This window comes from Lepus europaeus, chromosome 13 (assembly GCF_033115175.1).
Source record: "Lepus europaeus isolate LE1 chromosome 13, mLepTim1.pri, whole genome shotgun sequence".
Lineage (NCBI taxonomy): Eukaryota > Metazoa > Chordata > Mammalia > Lagomorpha > Leporidae > Lepus > Lepus europaeus.
This window is the reverse complement of record NC_084839.1, coordinates 12,685,051-12,705,780: the sequence shown is the minus strand read 5'-3', so window position 1 is coordinate 12,705,780 and position 20,730 is coordinate 12,685,051. Positions and strand designations below refer to the sequence as shown.

Genomic DNA, 20,730 nt, shown 5'->3' with positions numbered 1-20,730 from the left:
TTCCATTCTTGAAATGCTCTTATGGGCTTTTCCGCCAGACCAGAAAGCCATAAGGATGGATAAGGAGGTCTGAGTGCTACTAAAGCGATTGTCATTCTAAGAGTCTGCTGTATGGACTGCTTCCCATGTTGGAGCCTTCACACCTTTTTAATTCTGCTATTATTGTTTGCAAACACTCAGTCCTATTTCTATGATCACTTTAACACTTGATCTTATCTATTTGGTCACTTTACCACTTAATCTTATCCATTTGATCTTTATAATACTTAAGCTGCTATTTTTACCAGCCAGCTTAATGGAATTTGGGGTCTGATGGGATGTTGTTAAGCTGTACCCTCAGAAGTAAGTTTGCATGGGACTGGTGCCGTGGCTCACTTGGTTAGTCCTCCCCCTTGGCGCCGGCATCCCATATGGGTGCCGGGTTCTAGTCCCACTTGCTCCTCTTCCAGTCCAGCTCTCTGCTGTGGCCCAGGAGCGCAGTGGAGGATGGCCCAAGTGCTTGGTCCACTGCACCTGCAAGGGAGATCAGGAAGAAGCACCTGGCTCCTGGCTTTGGATTGGTGCAGCGCTGGCTGTTGTGGGCATCTGGGGAGTGAACCAATGGAAGGAAGACTTTTCTCTCTCTCTCTCTCTCACTGTCTGTAACTCTACCTATCACATAAATTAAAAAAAAAAAAAAGGTAAGTCTGTAGGAATGTAAGCAGGACTGTACTGCTTTGCAGTTGCAAACTTCATACATTTCACAGTTACAACTTTAGAATCTTGATAATTCTCTGCACAGTGCCCACCCTCCCACCCCTGTCCTCTTCCCTTTCTTATTCTCACTTTTATTTTTTTTACTAAGATCTATTTTCAATTAACTTTATACATATATGGTTAACTTTACGTTAAGTAAAGAGATCAGTGATTCATATGAAAGATAAAAGATAAGGAAAATATTTTAAAGATTAAGAAAAGATAAACACGGCCGGTGCCATGGCTCAATAGGCTAATCCTCTGCCTGCGGCGCCGGCACCACAGGTGCTAGTCCCGGTTGGGTCGCCGGATTCTGTTCCGGTGCTCCTCTTCTAGGCCAGCTCTCTGCTGTGGCCTGGGAGGGAAGTGGAGGATGGCCCAAGTGCTTGGGGCCTGCACCCCATGGGAGACCAGGAGAAATACCTGGCTCCTGGCTTCAGATCAGCGCGGTGCGCCGGCCGCAGCGCGCCGGCCATAGCGGCCATTGGGGAGTGAACCAATGGCAAAAGGAAGACCTTTCTCTCACTATCCACTCTGCCTGTCAAAAAAAAAAAAAAAAAAAAAAAAGCAAAAAAAACAAAAATCTAGAATAAGAAGCTGTTCCTCAACAGTCAAGAGAAGGGCTGTTCATAATCATTGCTTCTCAAAATATCAGTTTCATTCCTTCTTATTGCCTTTTAGATGCTCTATTAGTTATCACAGTTCAGGGAGAACATATGGTATTTATCCCTTTGGGACTGGCTTATTTCACTAAATATGATGTTTCCCAGTTTCATCCATTTTGTTGCAAATAACCCGGCTTTTTTTGGTTTGTTTTGGTTTCCTTTACTGCTGTGTAATAGTCCATGGTGTATATATCTCATAATTTCTTTATCCACTTTTCAGTTGACTGGCATTCAGTAAATTCCATGTCTTTGCTATTGTGAATTGAGCTGCAATAAACATTAAGGTACAGATAGTTCTTTCATATGCTGATTTCATTTCTCTTGGGTAGATTCTAAGGAGTCGGATGGTTGCATCATATTGTAGGTCTGTATTCAGACCTCTGAAATATCTCCACACTGTCTTCCATAGTGACTTTACCAGTTACATTCCCACAAACAGTGGATTAGGGTACCTTTTTCCCCACATCCTTGGCAGCATTTGTTGTTTGTGGATTTCTGTATAAAAGCCATTCTAACAGGGGTGAGGTGAAACCTCTTGGTGGTTTTGATCTGTTTTTCTCTGACGGCTAGCGCTCCTGCACATTTTTTCATGTGTCTGTTGGTCATCAGGGTTTCCTCTTTTGAAAAATATTTGTTGAAGTCCTTTGCCCATTTCTTAACTGGATTTTTATTTTTATTTTTTTTTCAGGCAGAGTGGGCAGTGTGAGAGAGAGAGAGACAGAGAGAAAGGTCTTCCTTTGCCGTTGGTTCACCCTCCAATGGCTGCCGCAGCTGGTGTGCTGCGGCCAGCGCAATGCGCTGATCCAAAGCCAGGAGCCAGGTGCTTCTCCTGGTCTCCCATGGGGTGCAGGGCCCAAGCACTTGGGCCATCCTCCACTGCCTTCCTGGGCCACAGCAGAGAGCTGGCCTGGAAGAGGGGCAACCGGGACAGAATCCGGTACCCTAACTGGGACTAGAACCCAGTGTGCTGGTGCTGGTAGGTGGAGGATTAGCCTATTGAGCCACGGCGCCAGCCTGGTTTGTTTTTATTGTTGAGTTTCTTGTTCTCTTTATATATTCTGGTTATGAGTCCTTTATCAGTTGTGTAGTTTGAGAATATTTTTTCCCTTTCTGTTGGTTGTCTCTACTTTACTGATTGTTTCTTTTGCAGTGCAGAACTTCTCAATTTGATGTAATCCCATTTGTTGATTTTGGCTTTGATTGTGCCTCTGGGGTCTTTTCCAAGACCTTTTATCTATGCTGATGTCTTGTAGGGTTTCTCCACTGTTCTTTAATAATTTGATCGTTTTGGGTCATAGATTTAGGTCTTTAATCTATTTTGAGTGGACTTTGGTTAAAGGTGTCAGAGAGGGATCTTGGTTCATGCTTCTTCATGTGGCGATCCAGTTTTCTCATAACCATTTGTTTAAGAGACTGTCCTTGCTCCAGGGATTGATTAGCTCCTTTTTTAAAGATAGGTTAATTGTTGATGCTTGGATTGATTTCAGGTGTTTATTCTGTTCCATCGGTCTTTCCATCTGGTTTTGTACCAATACCAGGCTGTTCTGATTATAACTGCCCTGTAGTATGTCTTGAAATCTGGTATTGTGATGCCTCCAGCTTTGTTTTTGTTGTATAAGATTATGTTAGCTATTTGGGGGTCTCCTGTGTTTCCATATGAATTTCAGCATCATTTTTTCTAGATCTGTGAAGAGTGTCTTTGGTATTTTCATTGGTATTGCATTGAATTTGTAAATTGCTTTTGGTAGTTTTGGGGTTATATGAAATTATAGCATGATAAAGTAGATGACAAGCTCCTTAATGTTAGGACTCCAGTTTCTCTGCCAGTGCACATTTCTAGAGACATAAAGTTGGTAGAACCCTTAGTTATTCAAGGTCGTTTATAGCATGGCAGTCTAAAAAATGTCACATAACTCTGAAAGTAGTTTTTCTCAGCCACAAGTCCTTTGCTTTGACCTTATGATTCTTCTGTAGGATGGAATCTTTAAGATGAGCCTGTCTCCAGATGGGAGCCTTCTTGCTGCCATTCACTTCTCTGGGAAACTGAGCATCTGGGCCATCCCATCTCTGAAGCAACAGGGAGAGTGGAGTCAACATGAGCAGGTATGTGTGTTGGTTGAGACTATACTTGGCGTGATGCTCTAGTAAAGGGTGAGTACTGGCAATACTAATTTCATTTTGTTGATGGTTTACTGTAGCACACAGCTATTATATATTTTCATCATTCCAAAGCTGTCCTTTTAGTTAATTGTACTATCAGTATCTGAGGAAAAAGAACAATACTTTGTGTTGATTTTAATATGTAGTACAGAATAATCTGAATACTGAGAGTAATCTGCTCATTGAACCTTTAATTTTTTCCTATTTGACATCCCCAAATACCAAATGTAGGTTTTAACATTTCAACAAGTTACTGTGACCAAGGATTTGAAGGGTCAACTCCCAAAGAGGTTATGGTTTTTCCCCCAATCTTGCAATGCTAGGAATCTGGTGCTTACTTAAGGCTTGAAGAGAGTTACCTTCTCTTCACTCAGAAGTGGGTAGCTAAGAGATACAGAAAGAACTCTTTGATTTCTTTTTAGTGCCATGCCTTTTTTTTTTTTTTTTAAAGCTTTATTTATTTGAAAGTCAGAGTTAGAGAAGGGAACAGGGGGGAGAGAGAGAAAGAGAGACAGAGAGATAAAGAGAGAGATCTTCCATATCTTTCATCTGTTGGTTCAGTCCCTAGATGGCTGTTTTGGCCTGGGTTGGGCAGGGTTTAATCTAGGAACCAGAAACTTTATCCAGGTCTCCCATGTGTGTGACCTTCCCAGGCCATTAGCAAGGAGTTTGATTGGAAAGAGCAGCCTAGACATGAACCAACATCCTATGCTTTGCAGACAGCAGTTTTACTTGCTACACAACACGGGCCCAAAATGCCATGCTTTAAGGATTAGGTGATTTTGTTGTTTCATTACAAGTAGGGTCAACTACTGTTATAATGTAAATTCACAAAAGGAAAGTAAATTCTGTTCATACAAAGCCAGGTTTTAGCACAGAGTGAAGGCTTAAAAAAAAACTTGACTCAGCTGGGTGTAGCTTATGTTATAAAGCTGTTATTCTCTGATTAGTCTGCATTTCAATGGCCACAGCGGCCATTGTGGGGTGAACCAACAGAAAAGGAAGACCTTTCTCTCTGTCTCTCTCTCACTGTTCACTCTGCCTGTTAAAAAAAAAAAAAAGGCATTTTCCCCTCTCTTTTCTGTTTTCTTAAATAATTTTTACTTACCTAGTAGAAATATTGATAAACTACTGAAGCACTCTTTTTATATTTCCTCTTGTGGCTATCTTAGAATGTCATATGTTCTGTGTAAGAGTTACAACAAAATTGATTAGTTTGTACTTTTGTTTACTGGATTTCTAGACAACCTTTTTTTTTTTTTTGCCTGTAAAGAAAAATTGCATTCTATTTTGCTCCTTATTGGCATACCTCCAACTTTTTGACTAGTTAGATATATTTTTCCTTTTTTTTTTGTCATTAGTTTCCAATCAATGCCATTATGATTCATTACTCTTTGATGTTGTAGTAGCTCTACTGAAAAGTAAGAACATTAGGAACAGATGTTTGGTCTGCCAGATAAGCTGCCAGTTGGTGCACCACATCTCGTATCCGAGTGCCTGGGTTTGAGTGCCAGCCCCACCTCTTTTCCTGATTCCAGGTTCCTGCTGCTGCGCACCATGAGAGGCAGCAGGTGGTGAATCAGGTAGTTGAGTTCTTGCTGCCCACATGAGTGACCCAAATTGTGTTCCTGTCTCCTGGCTTCAGCTTAATGAAACCTTGCTGTTGCCACCATTTGGGGGAGTGAACCAGTAGATGCATGGGAGCTCGCTCTGTCTCTCTCTGCCTCTCAAATAAATGATTGATAATAATTTAAAAGTCTCAGCATTTGTTTAAAAATCTTGAAATCCAAGATTGAGTAATTATCTCAGTAGTTTGAAACATGCAATCAGGAAAGTGACGGGACAGTAAAAGAAGGGATTTCAGAAATGGACAATGGTACATGGTGGTAAGAGAGGAGTTCAGGCTCGAAGTTTGTCTCCATTGAAGCCTTACCAGAGTCTCTGAGCAGAAATACCTTGAGGCTTTCAAAGGGCAGTTCACAGGAAGCTGCTATAGCTTGACTACTGAGCATCCACCTCTGGTGGCACTGATTTTGTGTTTCCCAGCCAAGTCTTCAGAGACATTTGTTAATTAGAGAATGCAACTTGATTCTCAATTTAGTGCTATCTATGTCCTATTAAAATTTTTTGGGGTTATATGATAGTTTCCTCCAATTTGGCTGGTATGCATTATTTCCTCCAGCATTTCTTTATAGGAAATGTGAGATTTCAGTTTTCACAAAACTGAGGACCGTGGCGTGATTGTTGTCACTAAGGATGTAGTGCAGGTTGTGGTGTCCTTTCCAAGGTTGTGATGGTTCAGCTATAGCTCCTGAACCAAGTCCTGCTTTGATTGCTCTTCCCACTGCTGCTTAGCACACTGCCTGTTTCAGTTCCTCCTGCCACGGGCCAGTGACTGGCTATCCCTGCCTTTTCACGCTGTGGCTTTGCATGTGGAGAGACTACGGCAAACAGAGTCTGTCCCTGAGACCCAGGCAGTATGAGCTTCAAAATAAATTTTGGTTCAAAGTTGGGAACATGGAAGGCATTTATTTTTATTCCCCCCCCCTTTTTTTTTTAATCCTAAGGCTATGGTGAAAATGGAAACTCTTCTTTTACCTGTCATCTTTTCTATCTGATCATGACACTGCTTTAGTCCATGGGCCCTCCCCTCTGTGCTCCCTGTTTTTGTCAGACTCTTTTTACTATACCTCTGAAATTTCATTCCATCATAAACAGCTCCTTGAAGCCTCAGCTTCTTCACAGAACTCTTCTTCACAGAACTCTTGTGTCTCTGATGCATTTATTGTAGACTTAGATAGCTGTGTAGGGTAAAAGTATATCTACACAGTATTCATGTAGTTTTTACAGAATTTCTTCTGATGATTAAATCAGTTGTTACAGAATGACCAGTTACTTTTTTTCTGGGATAATATAGCAAGTAAGCAGTAGAGCTGAGATTTGGTTTCATATCTCTTAGACTCTGATGTCCATGCTCTTTCTAACTGTAAATAAATACATTAAATAGTAAAAGGAAAGGTGGAAAAAAACTGATTTATTAGTCTGTTCTGTGTACATTTTTCCCCCACCATAGTTGGTGTGTCATTAGTTAGTTTAATAACATTCTGTTATTTGAAAGATCAGATTTATAAGTCATAGGAAGATTGGACTCATACTTTATAATTATTGATTTTTTTAAAAGATTTATTTATTCGAACCACAGTTTGACAGAGAGAACACAGCTGTTCCATTCACTAGTTCACTTCCCAAATGGCCAAACCAGCCAGAGCTGGGCCAGGGCAAAGCCAGGAGCCGGGAGCCAGGAACTCCATTTGAGTCTCAGCCATCAGTTGGTGGAACTCAAGTGCTCAAGCCATTATGTGCATTCGCAGGGGGCTGGATTGAAAGTGAAGCAGCCAGTACCTGAACTGGCACTTTGAAAATGGGGCGCAGATCTCCTAAGTGGCAGCTTATCCTGCTGTGCCACAATGCCCACCCCTGTATTTTCACATCGATTCTTTTTATTTGATGGTCTTTCATAGCATAGAGACAACTCCTTTTTCTCAGTGGATGGAATACTGATTTCTTCAGCCTTCTCAGATGTGTGCAGCTCTTGAGTGAATTAGTGTGTCCAGGTTCCAGAATGTGTAATTGAGAAAGCCTCTCAGTGGTGAACGCTTAGCTTTGTAATAGGTACCTAGAGGACTTGGGCCGAGCAGGGCACTGGGTGAGAGCTGTGACTCTCTGTCCAGCAAGAGCAGTTTGAGCAACCATACTTTGAGTCTTCACCCTCTGTCCTGAGAATTAATCACATTACATTGGGTTTTTCAGACTAGCACTTAATTTATGAATTGCTAAAATGTTGTGTGCTGCAGTAAGTGCAGTAAAGCTCATAAATAACTATTGTACAGTGGAATATGTTATCCATGATAGCACCATTGTAAAATAATAAAGATCAGTTATTTTCCTGATTGCTAAAATAGGTAATGCAGTAAGTCATGGTCCCTGACCTTAGGATGTTCATCACGTTGCTAGGGAAATGCTAAACAAAAAATTAAAATAACATGCTAGAACTAGGGAAATGCAAAGTCAGAGAAAATGCATGCAATTCAATTAACAGTACTGGGGAGTGGGGTTGTTGGAAATAAATCATATTTGTATAGTAAGGCTTGCAGGCTAACTTGTAATTGCTACACTTTAGAACTAATATTCTGTTTTGATAATGGGGTGCAGATGTCCTAAGTGGCAGCTTATCCTGCTTTGCCACATTGCCCACCCCTGTATTTTCACATCGATTCTTTTTATTTGATGATCTTTCATAGCATAGAGACAACTCCTTTTTCTCAGTGGATGGATTTCTCAGTTGTCTGATTTTATAGGTTAAACCTTTCGTAAAAATATATACTTAATAGTGCTTACATTTAGAGGTACTGAATTTTATCTGGGAAATCAGGTATTAACATATGATATTGATGGAAAACAAGGAAGAGACATCACCTTGCATTTTATATGAATGACATCTTATGGAGTTGTGTGGTTCATTATACTGAGACTTTGAAATGTGCAATGATAGCAATAATAGGTGAGAGGTACAATATCATCATTTACCAAATATGTGGGTATACTGTGTGTATACTCATCACTGGAGTTTTTTTTTTTTTTAATATTTACTTTATTTATTTGAAAGACAGAGTTACAGAGAGAGGTAGAGCCAGAGAGAGAGCGAGGTCTTCTATCCACTGGTTCACTCTCCAAATGACTGCAACAGCCAGAGCTGAGCTGATCTGAAGCCAGGAGCCAGTAGCTTCTTCCGGGTCTCCCACATGGGTGCAGGGGCCCAAGGAGTGGGGCCATCCTCTACTGCTTTCTCAGGCCATAGCAGAGTGTTGGATTGGAAGTGGAGCAGCTGGGACTTGAACTGGTGCCCACATGGGATGTCAGTGCTACAGGCCGCAACTTTAACCTGCTGCGCCACAGTGCCGGAGTTTCTTAAGGAGACATCCCAGGCTCTGGAGAAACACTGAGACAGCTGCTTCTTTCTCATTCCTCTGGCAATAGTCAGTGAAGTTTTGGTCTCCAGGGAGGACAAACTTTACCTCTCTTTATGGCTGCCCTACGAAATGACTGAACATTCCAATTAGTTTACAATGGGTTGTATGGCAATAGGCAGTATAGTTAGCCTGTAATTTGAGCTTAATCATTGCCTGAGAAGAAACTAATGCCACTAGTGCTCTGTACAACCTTACACCCCTTTACCAAAATTGTGAATTCAGCTCATTTGGGGCTCTCTTCATGTGATTTGCCACTTTATTAGCTTTCATAATATGCCTGTGTGATTGAGTATTTTCTCTGTAAAACCTAATGATTAAAGATAGTTATAGAAGTGCCTATTCTGATTTACTTCTATCCAATTTTGAGTTGATTAAATACTTCATCTTTCATTGTCTGTATGAAGATCCATCTGGCTAGGAATCTGTGAGTATTAAATTGAGTTCATGTCTGGAATATAGTAGAATTGTTTAAGTGATTTTCATTTCAAGCACTTCCATATGTTTTACTTTTATCTCTACATGTCCATTTTGGCTTTAATTTTTCTCTTAAGAAGTTTTGTTGCTTCCCTATTTGTACTTCCTTAGATGTAGAAAATAGGATAGAAACTTATCTTTTTCCAATGTAATTTAATTTTATTTTTGACACATAGTAGGTGTTAGACTAATTTTGTTAAATGAATGAGTCAATGCAGGATAAGTGGGAAGATGGCAGTTGATGTGATTAATCTTGATATAATCCACAGCTGTGTTGACAACTTTGCTAGGCTGTGAACTCTGAGAATTGGTGCTGAATATATATTTCATCCACGGATTCTAACATAGGGGTAGCATATTAAACACTAATACATACTTGTGAAATAAACATTGAAGTGTTGAGTTCTAGTACCCTTTGGAGGAAGAGATTTTGTTGCATTTAGATTCTAATGGTTGAAAAAAAAAAAAGCAAATAAAATTCTTAAATCTAGTTCAAACACGGCTTTAGCCATGGTAGTGGTTCTGTACAAAATCTTTATTTTTTGGTTATCTTCCTCTATGTTACTGTTGCACTATATAGTGATGGCGATTTAGTATGGGCTTTTGGCACAGTGGGAGAGAGATTTCCTCTGCTGCCTGCAACAGCCAGGGCTGGAGCCTGGAACCCAGTCTGGGGCTTTGAGTTGGTGGCAGGTACTCAAGTATTTGAGCTGTCACCTGCTGCCTCATAGGATGCACATTAGCAGGAAGCTAGGTTCAGAAGTAGAGCCTGGATTCAAATCTAGTTATTCTGATATGACATGTGGATGTCCCAAGTGATTACTTAACCACTGAACCAAATGCCTGCACTATAAAGAGGATGTTTTCCTTTCCATTCTCAATGAGATAACATAGGCAGAGGTCTGGAAGGGCTGATGTTGATCAAAAAGTATTCTGACCTTTCTATGCTGGTTTTTCATCATTTGTCCCAGGATCTCATCTTTAGGTTCCATAGTGAGTCATATGTCTCAGCTGCCCCATGTTGGGCACCAGGGACTGTAGGGGTTAAAAGGTGTGATACCGTTCTCATCCATCATAAGAATCACAGCCAGTTCTCATATAGCCAAGAGGCAGATTGGCAAGAGAAAGCAAAACAGATGTACTGAAAGTTCTGTGTAGTTCAGTAGGCTTCCAAGATGAAGATCCAGGGAAATGTGTCTGTTCTTATGCTTAGGTTTGCTGAAGACTGGGCAGCATATAGAAGTGTGAATGTAAGAAAAGGGCTGGTCTAATGGTGATGCACTGAGGGGAAACCCAGGAAGGCCTACCTATTCAGACTCTTCTTAGCCTCTGTGTGACCTTCCTTTCCTCTTATGGGGCAAGACTCTTCTTGAATGAGGCTCTACAGTGGAGAGGATAGAGGAGTGAAGACAGCCTCTCTGGATGTATGGCTTGCTTTGAGGGCAGGAGTCCTGGTGTCTGTGACCCACTAGGGAAAGAGTTCTGGTTTCTTTGACTCACTTTCAGGGAGTATGAGGGGCTGGAGATAGGAGGGCAGGAGAAGGCCAGAGAAACTTTGATTCTGAGGTTTTTCAGTGTCCTTCAGTTCTAAGTATTCAGTATGCCAAGGTGCCATATTTTGGAGTTTTGTATTCTGAGTTCCAACAAATGCAAAGAGAATTGACATGGGGGTTTCTTCTTATAATGTATTCCTGTGGTGTCATGAGCAAGCCTTCTTGTGGGTCATGGGGAGTGTGGTGATCTTGCTCATGGAGCACTAGTCTCTAGAGTTTTTCAGATGTGGTAAACATGGCCAGGCCATGGGTCTTGTTTCTCTTAGAGTCTGTGGGTTAGAAAGATGGGATGTGTGGGCCAGCCTCAAGAGTATGAGGGGGCAGTGAGATGGCCTTTAGAACCTGGGGAAGAACAGCTGTAAGGCTGCTGGTTGGCAGGCTGCCTCTGTCTGAGGCAGAGGGGAAGGGTGGATTTTATTTCAGCTTTTCCCTCAAATGTTCTGTACAGAAAAACCCATTGACCTTCCAAGTATCATACAGTTAAACATTTAGTTCAGATGCCTAGAATGAACCTAACATTTCTTTCTAAGGCATAAATTCAGAAAACTAGGTATGTAAGTCCCTAAATTTAAAACAAATACTAAAATAGCATGTTTATTCATATTCATAGTAGCACTATTTACAACAACCAAAATGGGAACAATCTGAATGTCCGTTAATGGATCAATGGATAAACATGTTATCATAAATGGTTACAATAAAATATTATCCAGCCACAAAAAGAAATACCCACTGTTGACACAGTGTGCAAGGAGCAGTCCAGTCCCGAAGGGTGTGCATCCTTGGCTGTGGGAGATGAGTACTGCTTGCTCATGGTGCTCCTTCTCAGCATCACTTCTGAGGAAGAGCAAGCACACTTTGAATTCTCAAAGTGCTTATGCCAATGAATGAGATTCATTCATTCATTCATTCATTCATTCTTTTTTTACTTATTTTCAGGATCTGATGTCGAATTTCATTTAATTCAAACTTAATTCATTCAAATTAAATTTACCCAAGTCTTAGTTATAATTATTGTTGCTTGAGGGGCTTCAGAATGTGCCCCTTGTCTTCTCTAGAATGTGTTGGTGGGAAGTAGCTCATGTCATCATACACAGTAGCAGTGTATGCTGTTGTCACAGCACATACTCCTGGCCATTTGCAGGCATTGAAAAACTCTAAATTGCCTAATAAATGATCAAGTACAATTTTAACTTACTTGATTAGTCTCAATAATATGTACCTGATTGTTTCTTAATTCTTTTAGACTTAATAGTCTTTCTTATTATTAAGTTAACTAGGATACTTCATTTCTTCCTGTGGTACATAACTAGCCTCTTATGGTAGCTTTTTTTTTCTTTTAAAGTTAAAGGTTGTGTCCTTTGTTCTCAGGGACTGTGTGGTCTGTAATAGGTAAGAACAGGCAGTGTTTCAGGCTATGGAAAGAAAGATCTATTTTAATAATCAAGAGTGTGAGCCATTGTTATATTGATAATAAGAATGTATGCTTACTGGTACATTATGTAAAAAGCACAGTTTGTTTGACTTAAATATAGGAATACTGTTTTTAGATTTAAGATTTCAAACACACACCAAAACTATTTTTTACTGCTGTTTCTCCATACTGTTGCAATTCTGGAGGAATAGTAAGCCAAGAGGGTGTCTGGCAGTGGCTTACTCTGAATTGTTTTAGGACATTTACTGATGTGATCTTAAACTGAACGCAATGCTGTGTTTCTGCGAGATTAAAATAGGAATGGCTTCATTTTGAGGACTGCATGGTTAAGTTTTACTTCCTAAATTGTAGTCATAGAAAGAACTAGGAAGTATCATGGAGGTTGTATAGTTGAGTCTCAGAGCGAAGACACACAGCCTTGAGGGGCTGCTGCGTTTATAAGGGGCAGGGCTAGGACTTATTTCCAGGCCAGAGCTTACATACAGCTGCTCTCCTCTGCTTCCTGTGTAGGGAATGAATTCTTAGTGTATCTTACTTTGATTTGTATTAGTTATATATTTATTATCTTATTTTTCTTATATATGTTATTTTCTATATTATATTTGATCTCATACTTGTATGTGCATATGTTAACTATAAGAACAATTGCCTCTCCAGACTGTTATGGTGAGGAATAGATTTCATTCAGTTGGAACTGAGAGATCAAGGATAAACATCATCTCTGTGTTTTGTTACTTAAAAAATTTCATAGCTTTTGATAATTTTCTCATCATTTTCTGTGTAGTTGACTAAAGCTTCCTGGTGCATCTTTTCACATTTAGCCAGGCTATGATGGACTCAATCCTGACTGGAGGCTCTCTACTGAGAAAAGAAAAAAAGTAAAAGGTGAGTTGTATGGACTGTGATAAATAAAACAGACAGAGAGAACATACAGTGCTTATTAGACAGTAAAGCATCTCTTGGTGACTTCTGCCTCTCTTTGGGAGAAGCACTAAGATTTCACGGACCAGAGACGAGACAACAGATCCCAAAGGCTGAATCAGGGCTTAGGCTTTATGGCATGGCTCCTCTGCCAAGCCAGTGTTGAGAGGCCTCACTGAATTCAAAGCTCAGAAGCCTACTGCTTTTCAAATGCTCTGGGGCATAGCTGAAAGGATAAACACTGAGTTTTCCTGGAGGTTGGGTGGGAATTAGGGTTATATTAGTAGGAAGTTCTTTTTCTTTTTGTTCATCTTCACGTTTAAAAGGATTTTTTTTTTTTAAAGATTTATTTATTTGAAAAGCAGAGTTACAGAGAGAGAAAGGTCTTCCACCTTCTGGTTCATTCCCCAGATGGTTGCAACAGCCAGAGGTGGGTTGGGCTGAAGCCAAGAACCAGGAGTTTCCTCTGGATCTCCCACATGGGTATAAGGGCCCAAGCACTTGGGGCCATCTTCTGCTGATTTCCCGGGCCATTAGCAGGGAGCTGGATCAGGAGTGGAGCAGAAGAGAATTGCATCAGCGCCTAAACAAAGTGCTGATGTCATGGGTAGTGGCTCTACCGGTAGGCCACAATACTGTCCCCTAAAAGGATTTTTTTAATACAATGAACATGTATCACTTTTTGAAGTAGATAAAAGACCAAGCTTTGTACTTAAATAAAAATAATATTAATTATTTACTTGGTTGGTTGAAATGAAGTATAAAATCTGTTTTTTAGATATTTATTTATTTGAAAGGCAGAGTTTCTGAGAAGGAGTGGGGGAGGAGAGAGAGAGAGAGAGAGAGAGAGAGAGAGAGAGAGAGAGAGAAAACGGACGAACTTGTCTGCTGGTTCACTCCCGAGAGAGAGAGAGAGAGAGAGAGAGAGAACGGACGAACTTCAGTCTGCTGGTTCACTCCCCAAATGGCTACAACAGCCTGGCCCAGCCTGGCTTCATCCAAGTCTCCCATATGGGTGCAGGGGCCCAGGCTCTTGGACCATACTCTGCTGCTTTCCCAGGCACATCAACAGGGAGCTGGATGGGAAGTGGAGCAGCAGGCACTTGAACTGGCATTCATATCAGTTGCTGATGCTGTGCCACACACAGCAGAGGCCCCAAGTTAGGAAATCAAAAAGATGACTTTGAGTAAGCGTCATCCTTCTTTAGGTGGAACTCTCGAAATTAAACACTCCTGAATTTTTAAGTTTCTCCTTTAAAGTCAGTGATAGTTAAAAGATTAAAAATCTCACTTACAGTATACTTTCAATTCACATTTAAAGAGCATTAAAAGTATTGATTCATTAAAACTTTTCAAGAAATATTGATTCATTAATACCATCATCAGGTTCCATGCTTTGAATTATCTGTCTTTCTTAAGTGATTGTCTAAAACAGTCATTCAGAAACATTTTCAAGAAAAAAATGACTGTCAAAGCAGAAGATAAATTTTATTTGAATGATTTGTTCCTCTCCCATTGTATACTTAGCCCTAGGAACTCTGCTTTTCACATTTTCTTGGAAATAATTTTGCAGTATTTTGCATTGCCTTAGGCTTAAATTGGAGAAAAATGTTGTTATGGTCTTTATTTTTATTAAAATAATGAGGTTTTCTCTTGGTGCTGAATTCCAATTTAAAAATCATTGTCTCTCCTCAGTTTAATGTTTAAATATTTCTTACAATTATATGTATTACCTTTAAACTGTATCATACCCTTGGTGGAATAGATGAGGTTAAAAAAAAGTACAATAAAATTATAATAAATACCATGGCATTTTCTTTTGAATGCCTCTGTTGGGTGAGCCATAGGCATTCACTTTCATCTCTAAAAATTCCTCTGTCCTTGAATGCTTTTTTTCCTGTCTGAATAGTTACAAGTTTAAGAGGAAATAAACACTGGAAATTATTATATATGTATTTTGTATTTTTCTAAAGGGTATATTTCATTGTTTATCTGAACGTGCTATAAAATACATCTTTCAAAACCTTTCTATATGTACAGCTTGTATATGCCTACCTTTCAATGTACTGTGTTGAAAATGGTGATATATTTCTCTCTTGAGTATATTCCTAATTTTTTGAGAAGGACTTTAATTTATTCACCTTTGTATTCCTGGAACTTCCAAATTTGGCTGACAAGATGTTGGTACTCAGGTGTTTATTAAATTAATTACTGTACCATTTTGTATCTCATAATACAAAATATACAAAAAATAATAAAAATTTGAGGTTAAGGGGCCAGTGCTGTGGAGTAGCCAGTTAAGCTACCACACTGGTTCCCTTGCTGATTGCTCTACTTCTGATCAGCTCCCTGCTAATAAGCCTTGGAAAGCAGTGGAAGATGACCCAAATGCTTGGGCCCTAGCACCCTCGAGGGAGACCTGCAGGAAGCTCTTAGCTTTTGGCCTTGGTCTGGCCCAGTTCTGGCCCAGCCCCAGCTGTTGTGGCCATTTGGGGAGTGAACCAGTGGATGGAAGATCTCTAGATCTCTCTCTCTGCAACTCTGCCTTTCAAATAAAATAAATTAAAAAAAAAAGAGGAAAGACTTAGGTTTTTTTTTTTTTTTTTCTTTTTATTCTTGCTATTTGAACTTTAGGGCCCAAGTAATTGGATGAGTTTGGTTTTTAAATTGATTACTCTAATAAATATGTTGTATTTAAAGCACACTGACAGATGCATGTGTTTTAACTTACTTTTCTCCCACTAGATAAAGAGTCCTTTTATCCACTGATAGATGTCAACTGGTGGGCAGAAGGTGCAGTTACTTTGGCTCGATGCTCTGGTGCTTTGACTGTTTCATCTGTGAAAACTTTGAAGAATCTACTAGGAAAATCCTGTGAATGGTTTGAACCATCACCTCAAGTTACTGCTACCCACGATGGGGGATTTTTAAGTTTGGAGGTGAGGCTTTCCTTTTGGTTGAGAGTAGACATGTATTTCACCCAAAATCTAAATATCTGGCTTTTAGTTTTAGCTGTTCTGTGATCTAATATTTAAAAATAAAAAATCTGTGAATGGAATCATCAGACATTGAATACAACATAAAAAAAATCTGGTGTTTAGTGAGTTTAAAAAATTGCATTGTAAGAAAATGAAACTCTGGATCCTTTTGTTGTCTGTAAAGCATTTATTTTTCACTAACATGATAAGCCCTTTTAAACATTCCCCCTCTGAATTTCTTTAAGTATGGCTGTTTAAAAATTTTGATTCTTTTATTAAATAGAAATTTATCATGACAAAAGACTTGAAAATAAAGGCCAGTTCTTTAAAGTTATGTTTTCGTCATTTAAAATTGTCTTCCAAGGATAACAGCCTTCAATAGCTTTCACATCAGCAATACAGTTTGACAAAGATTTTTTACTCAGAAGTTTGTTGCTGAGTCTAAAAATGTCCTATGGAAAGAATTATGGCTTAAAAATCTAAGCCAATTCTGTTAAATGTGAACTGAAAGTTATCTTTAACAGCCAGGCTTTCAGACGCAGACATTTTTAAAACGGGTTGAGGAAGAGCTATTTTGGTAAAGCAAACAAATACCTTCATGTTCATTCTCTAAATAGATTTTTTAAAAATCATCTTATTTTTCTTAACAGGTGAACAGAAATACCAAGAGGAAAAGAAATTAACATTCTTAACCTCTTTATTTCTCTGAAGTAATTACCGGGGTATTTTTACAAGACCATATTACTGACCTATTGTTAAAAAAAAGGCTTAGTTTTTGAGATTTGGAGTTGATAATGTATGTGCCTGGTTTTGGAGCTGTGGATGTCTATAGTATTTGTTGTTGGATTTCTGTGAATGTCATCATTGATGATATAATGAATCAAACCAGAGTATAATTAGAAGTATTATTTCCTCCACTAATTCTAAAATGTTGTCTTTAGTTCCTTACTATTAATTCCACATCTCCTTTTTTCCATGTAGTGTGAGATTAAACTTGCCCCTAAACGGTCTCGCTTGGAGGTTCGGTCGGGAGAAGAAGATGAGGGAGAAGAGGATTCTGATTCCGATCATGAAATCTCTGCCAAGGCTCGCTACTTCGGCTACATCAAACAGGGGCTTTACTTGGTGACTGAAATGGAGCGATTTGCACCCCCACGGAAACGCCCACGAACCATTACTAAAAATTACCGTCTAGTGAGTTTGCGCTCCACGACTCCCGAAGAGCTTTATCAGAGGAAGGTGAGGGTGTATCATTTTCAAAGTTTGAAGGTATCACAGTCTCAATTTTAATGAGAAAAAAGCTAATTTTTCAATAAAGGAAGAAATTTAAAGGGGGATTGTTGGACCACTGATCTTCGATATCAGTATTATAAGTAATGCTGCTTTTTGCCCTTGGGTAATCAAAATCAAGACAGTCAGAAACAGAAAAAAAGATGAGTTCACTCAGCTTGAGTTTCCACTTTATGACTTCCCTGGCTTTCTGCTGCCATTTGAGGGGCCTCCAGCCCTTCTCCTTAGCAGTGTTTAAGCAGCTCTGTACTCAGACTACACCTGGTAGAAGACATGCACACCTGCTGTCTAGTTCAGGCCTGGCTCGTGCAGTGTGACCAGCACTGCATCCAGGTTCATCTGTGTTCTTCCTGCAGTGTCAGGAGCCCTGCACAAAGAGTGGCTGTTAGAAGTGCTGGTCTTGGTTTTGCCATTGTTCTATCATGTGGAACTGACCTTTTCACTGTATATCTTTGTTAAAATGCTAATAGAGGTACTTGATCTATCTACTCCTCAAAATGTATGTGAGCTTCGAGTGTCACAGTGCACATGAATTCATAATGTGCTGTACAGATCCAAGGGGTTGTCATTGTTCATTGTATTGTCACAGTGGCCTTGTTTCCATTTCTCTGTCTAAAGATTGAAAGTGAAGAGTATGAGGAAGCCTTGTCTTTGGCTCATACCTATGGCCTGGATACTGATCTCGTCTACCAGAGGCAGTGGAGGAAATCGGCAGTCAACGTTGCTTCAATTCAGAATTATTTGGTATGTGTAATTGTGAATATGTGAAACAGTTCATACTTCGGAGTATCTTTTGGTTGAGGGCTTCATGGTAGGGGACTCCACGTTTCTGATTTTGCTACAGCTCATGAAGTATGCTTTCTCACCTGGACGAGTTACCTTGTTGTCTGGGACTGCTGTTCCTACAGCTGGACTTGGTACTGAGTGTGTGATCCCGTATTCACTGAGAAGACAGCCAAGTACCTGCTCTTTGCTTCATCCTTTTCCTTACTGCACCACAGTTGTGTCTCTTTACCTGCGTTCGCCAGGGTCTTGTCAGGGGCCACAGGGAAGGTTTCAATGTGGAGACTTATTTTCTAGGAACCAGAGTTTATCTCTAAGACACAGAGAGAGCCCTAAGGCAAAGCCTAGGCTGAAGGAACATATCCGGAGAGGGAACAGACTTGGAAGGGAGGTCTCCTCTGTTAAGCTGGGGTTCATACCTCATTAGGCAAGGAGTGACTGCAGCAAGTTGATAGAGATGTTTTCTGGGTTGTCTTGACTGGTCTATAGTTGTCCTGGCTGGCAGTCAGGGAAACATGGGATGGATAGGGAAGCTGAACGCCTATTGCTAGGGTGTCAGTGAGCTGAGATTGAAATCAGAAAACCCCGGAAACTTGCAAGCAGGAATCCTCTACCAGCATGCTTGTGTTGTGATGCTGATAGTTAAGAAGGGAGCCCTGGGGAAGAATGGCAAGAAAAATCTCCCCACTTCTTTAGGCAGGCCCTGTCTGGGAAGCCTATCTCTCAGTGGCCTGGGAGATTGGGAAGAAATCTGCCCATAGCAGTACCACCGATATTGTAAGGAAGGTGTCCATGGCACGAGGAAGGGGGCACATAAGCCCCACAAGATGTCCCCGCTGTGCCTTGCTGGCTACTAAGCCAGAGCAGCCAGAAAAGAACCAATGCACATGAGGACTAGAACCAGTCTTTTGTTTTGCAGTGGCCTTCTCGTGATCCTGTGCCAGCTAGCTGCAAACAGAAATGAGAAAGTTGTCACATAGCTAGCTGGCTTCCAGGGGGAGTTTGAAGCTGGGAGTCCATAAATAGAACCCTTCTTTGCTGAAATCTTTCCTGCTGGGGCTGGCGCTGTGGCGTAGTAGGTTAAACCTCTGCCTGAAGCTCTGGCATCCCAAATGGGCACTGGTTCATGTCCTGGCTGCTCCACTTCCAATCCAGCTCTCTGCTAATGATCTGGGAAGCAGTAGAAGGTGGCCTCAGTGCTTGGGCCCCTGCAGCCATGTGGGAGACCTGGAAGAAGCTCCTGGATCCTGGTTTTGGATCCGCCCAGCTCTGGCCATTGCAGTCATTTGGGGAGGGAACCAGGGGATGGAAGACCTTTCTCTGTGTCTCTCCTTCTCTCTGTCTGTAACTCTGCCTCTCAAATACATAGATAACATCTTTTAAAAAGAATCTACTACCTACCTTCCATAGTTAATGTTATGTAGCCTAACAGTTGTGGAGACCAGGAAGTCCAAGATCCAGGTGGTGGCCAATTTCATTCCTAGTGAGAACCTTCTTTCTAGCTTGCTGATGAATTTTTTCTTGCTGTGTCTTCAGATGACGGGGAGCAGGGGTAGGAGTGAGGAACAAACTCTGTTATAAGGGTCCTAATTTTGTTTCTTATAAGGCCTTATGACTTATGAAGTCCCTTATGAGGGTACTACTTCTGTCATGAAAATTCCAACCCTCATTGCTTTCCAGAGACCCCATCTCCAAATGCTGTCAGTCTGGGGATTCATTTTTCAACGTGGGAGTTTTGGGAGACATACTCAGTTCATAGCATTCTGTATTTTGACTCTTGGTGTCTTTGTAAGGAAGTAGTTGGACTCATGACATACATTTAAAGGATTGGAACTTCTGATCTGACGTTTAGAAGAGAAGGTACTTTTGCATTTAGGAAGATTCTAGCAAATACTGGGAAAATTTTATGATATGATTGTGTTCCTTAAAATTGTATATATGAAATACAATTAAGTCTGTTCTCTTTATATGAATAAATTAAAAATTTAAATGAAACAAAATCCATCAAAAGTATAGTCATTTTGAGAAAAAATATATATATTAAGTAACTTAAACATATAATAAATGTTACCTGAAACCAGAGTGATAAACTGTTAATGTTAATAAAAATAATATCTCAAATGTGAGAGATAATGAAAGACAAAGTTGGTTGTGTTTTCTGTAGAAAATTGGAACATCAAACCTGTATTATCTTCCTTTCTTCTCTTATGATATAGGGTACCATTAGCCATTTATTTGCTTTTTCTGGAACATGGCAAAGAACAGGTCCCTGAAGGACTTGAAAAGTGTTAAAGATGCAATTTTGTGATAGGGGTATTTAATAAATATAGACAGTTAAGAATAAAAGTACTATGCTAGGGACTGTAGGTGTAGCCTTTGCTGTTCGAGAACCCATAATCCTATTGCTGAGACAAACTGCAAGCTGAAAATATGGAAAGCTGTCAAGAAGATATCAGATGATACTGGAAACCCAATGAAGGCAGCAGTCAGTGTAGACTTGATGGTTATGGAAGACTTTATTTTTTTTTTTTATTAAACTTTTATTTAATGAATATAAATTTCCAAAGTACAGCTCATGGGTTACAATGGCTTCCCCCTCCCAAAACTTCCCTCCCACCCACAACCCTCCCCTTTCCCGCTCCCTCTCCCCTTCCAATCACATCATGATTCATTTTCAATTCTCTTTATATACAAAAGATCAGTTTA

At 40.1% G+C, this 20,730-nt stretch overlaps 1 protein-coding gene across 1 annotated transcript in view; it reads left to right on the top strand.

The window, feature by feature from the left end:
* NBAS (NBAS subunit of NRZ tethering complex) overlaps positions 1 to 20,730 on the top strand; it is a 427,776-nt gene that overhangs the window by 95,882 nt on the left and 311,164 nt on the right. The window contains exons 12-16 of the mRNA XM_062208974.1: positions 3,375 to 3,503; positions 12,874 to 12,937; positions 15,719 to 15,912; positions 16,933 to 17,190; positions 17,860 to 17,985. Coding sequence (XP_062064958.1) covers positions 3,375 to 3,503; positions 12,874 to 12,937; positions 15,719 to 15,912; positions 16,933 to 17,190; positions 17,860 to 17,985 — 771 coding nt within the window. The remainder of the gene's footprint in view (positions 1 to 3,374; positions 3,504 to 12,873; positions 12,938 to 15,718; positions 15,913 to 16,932; positions 17,191 to 17,859; positions 17,986 to 20,730) is intronic.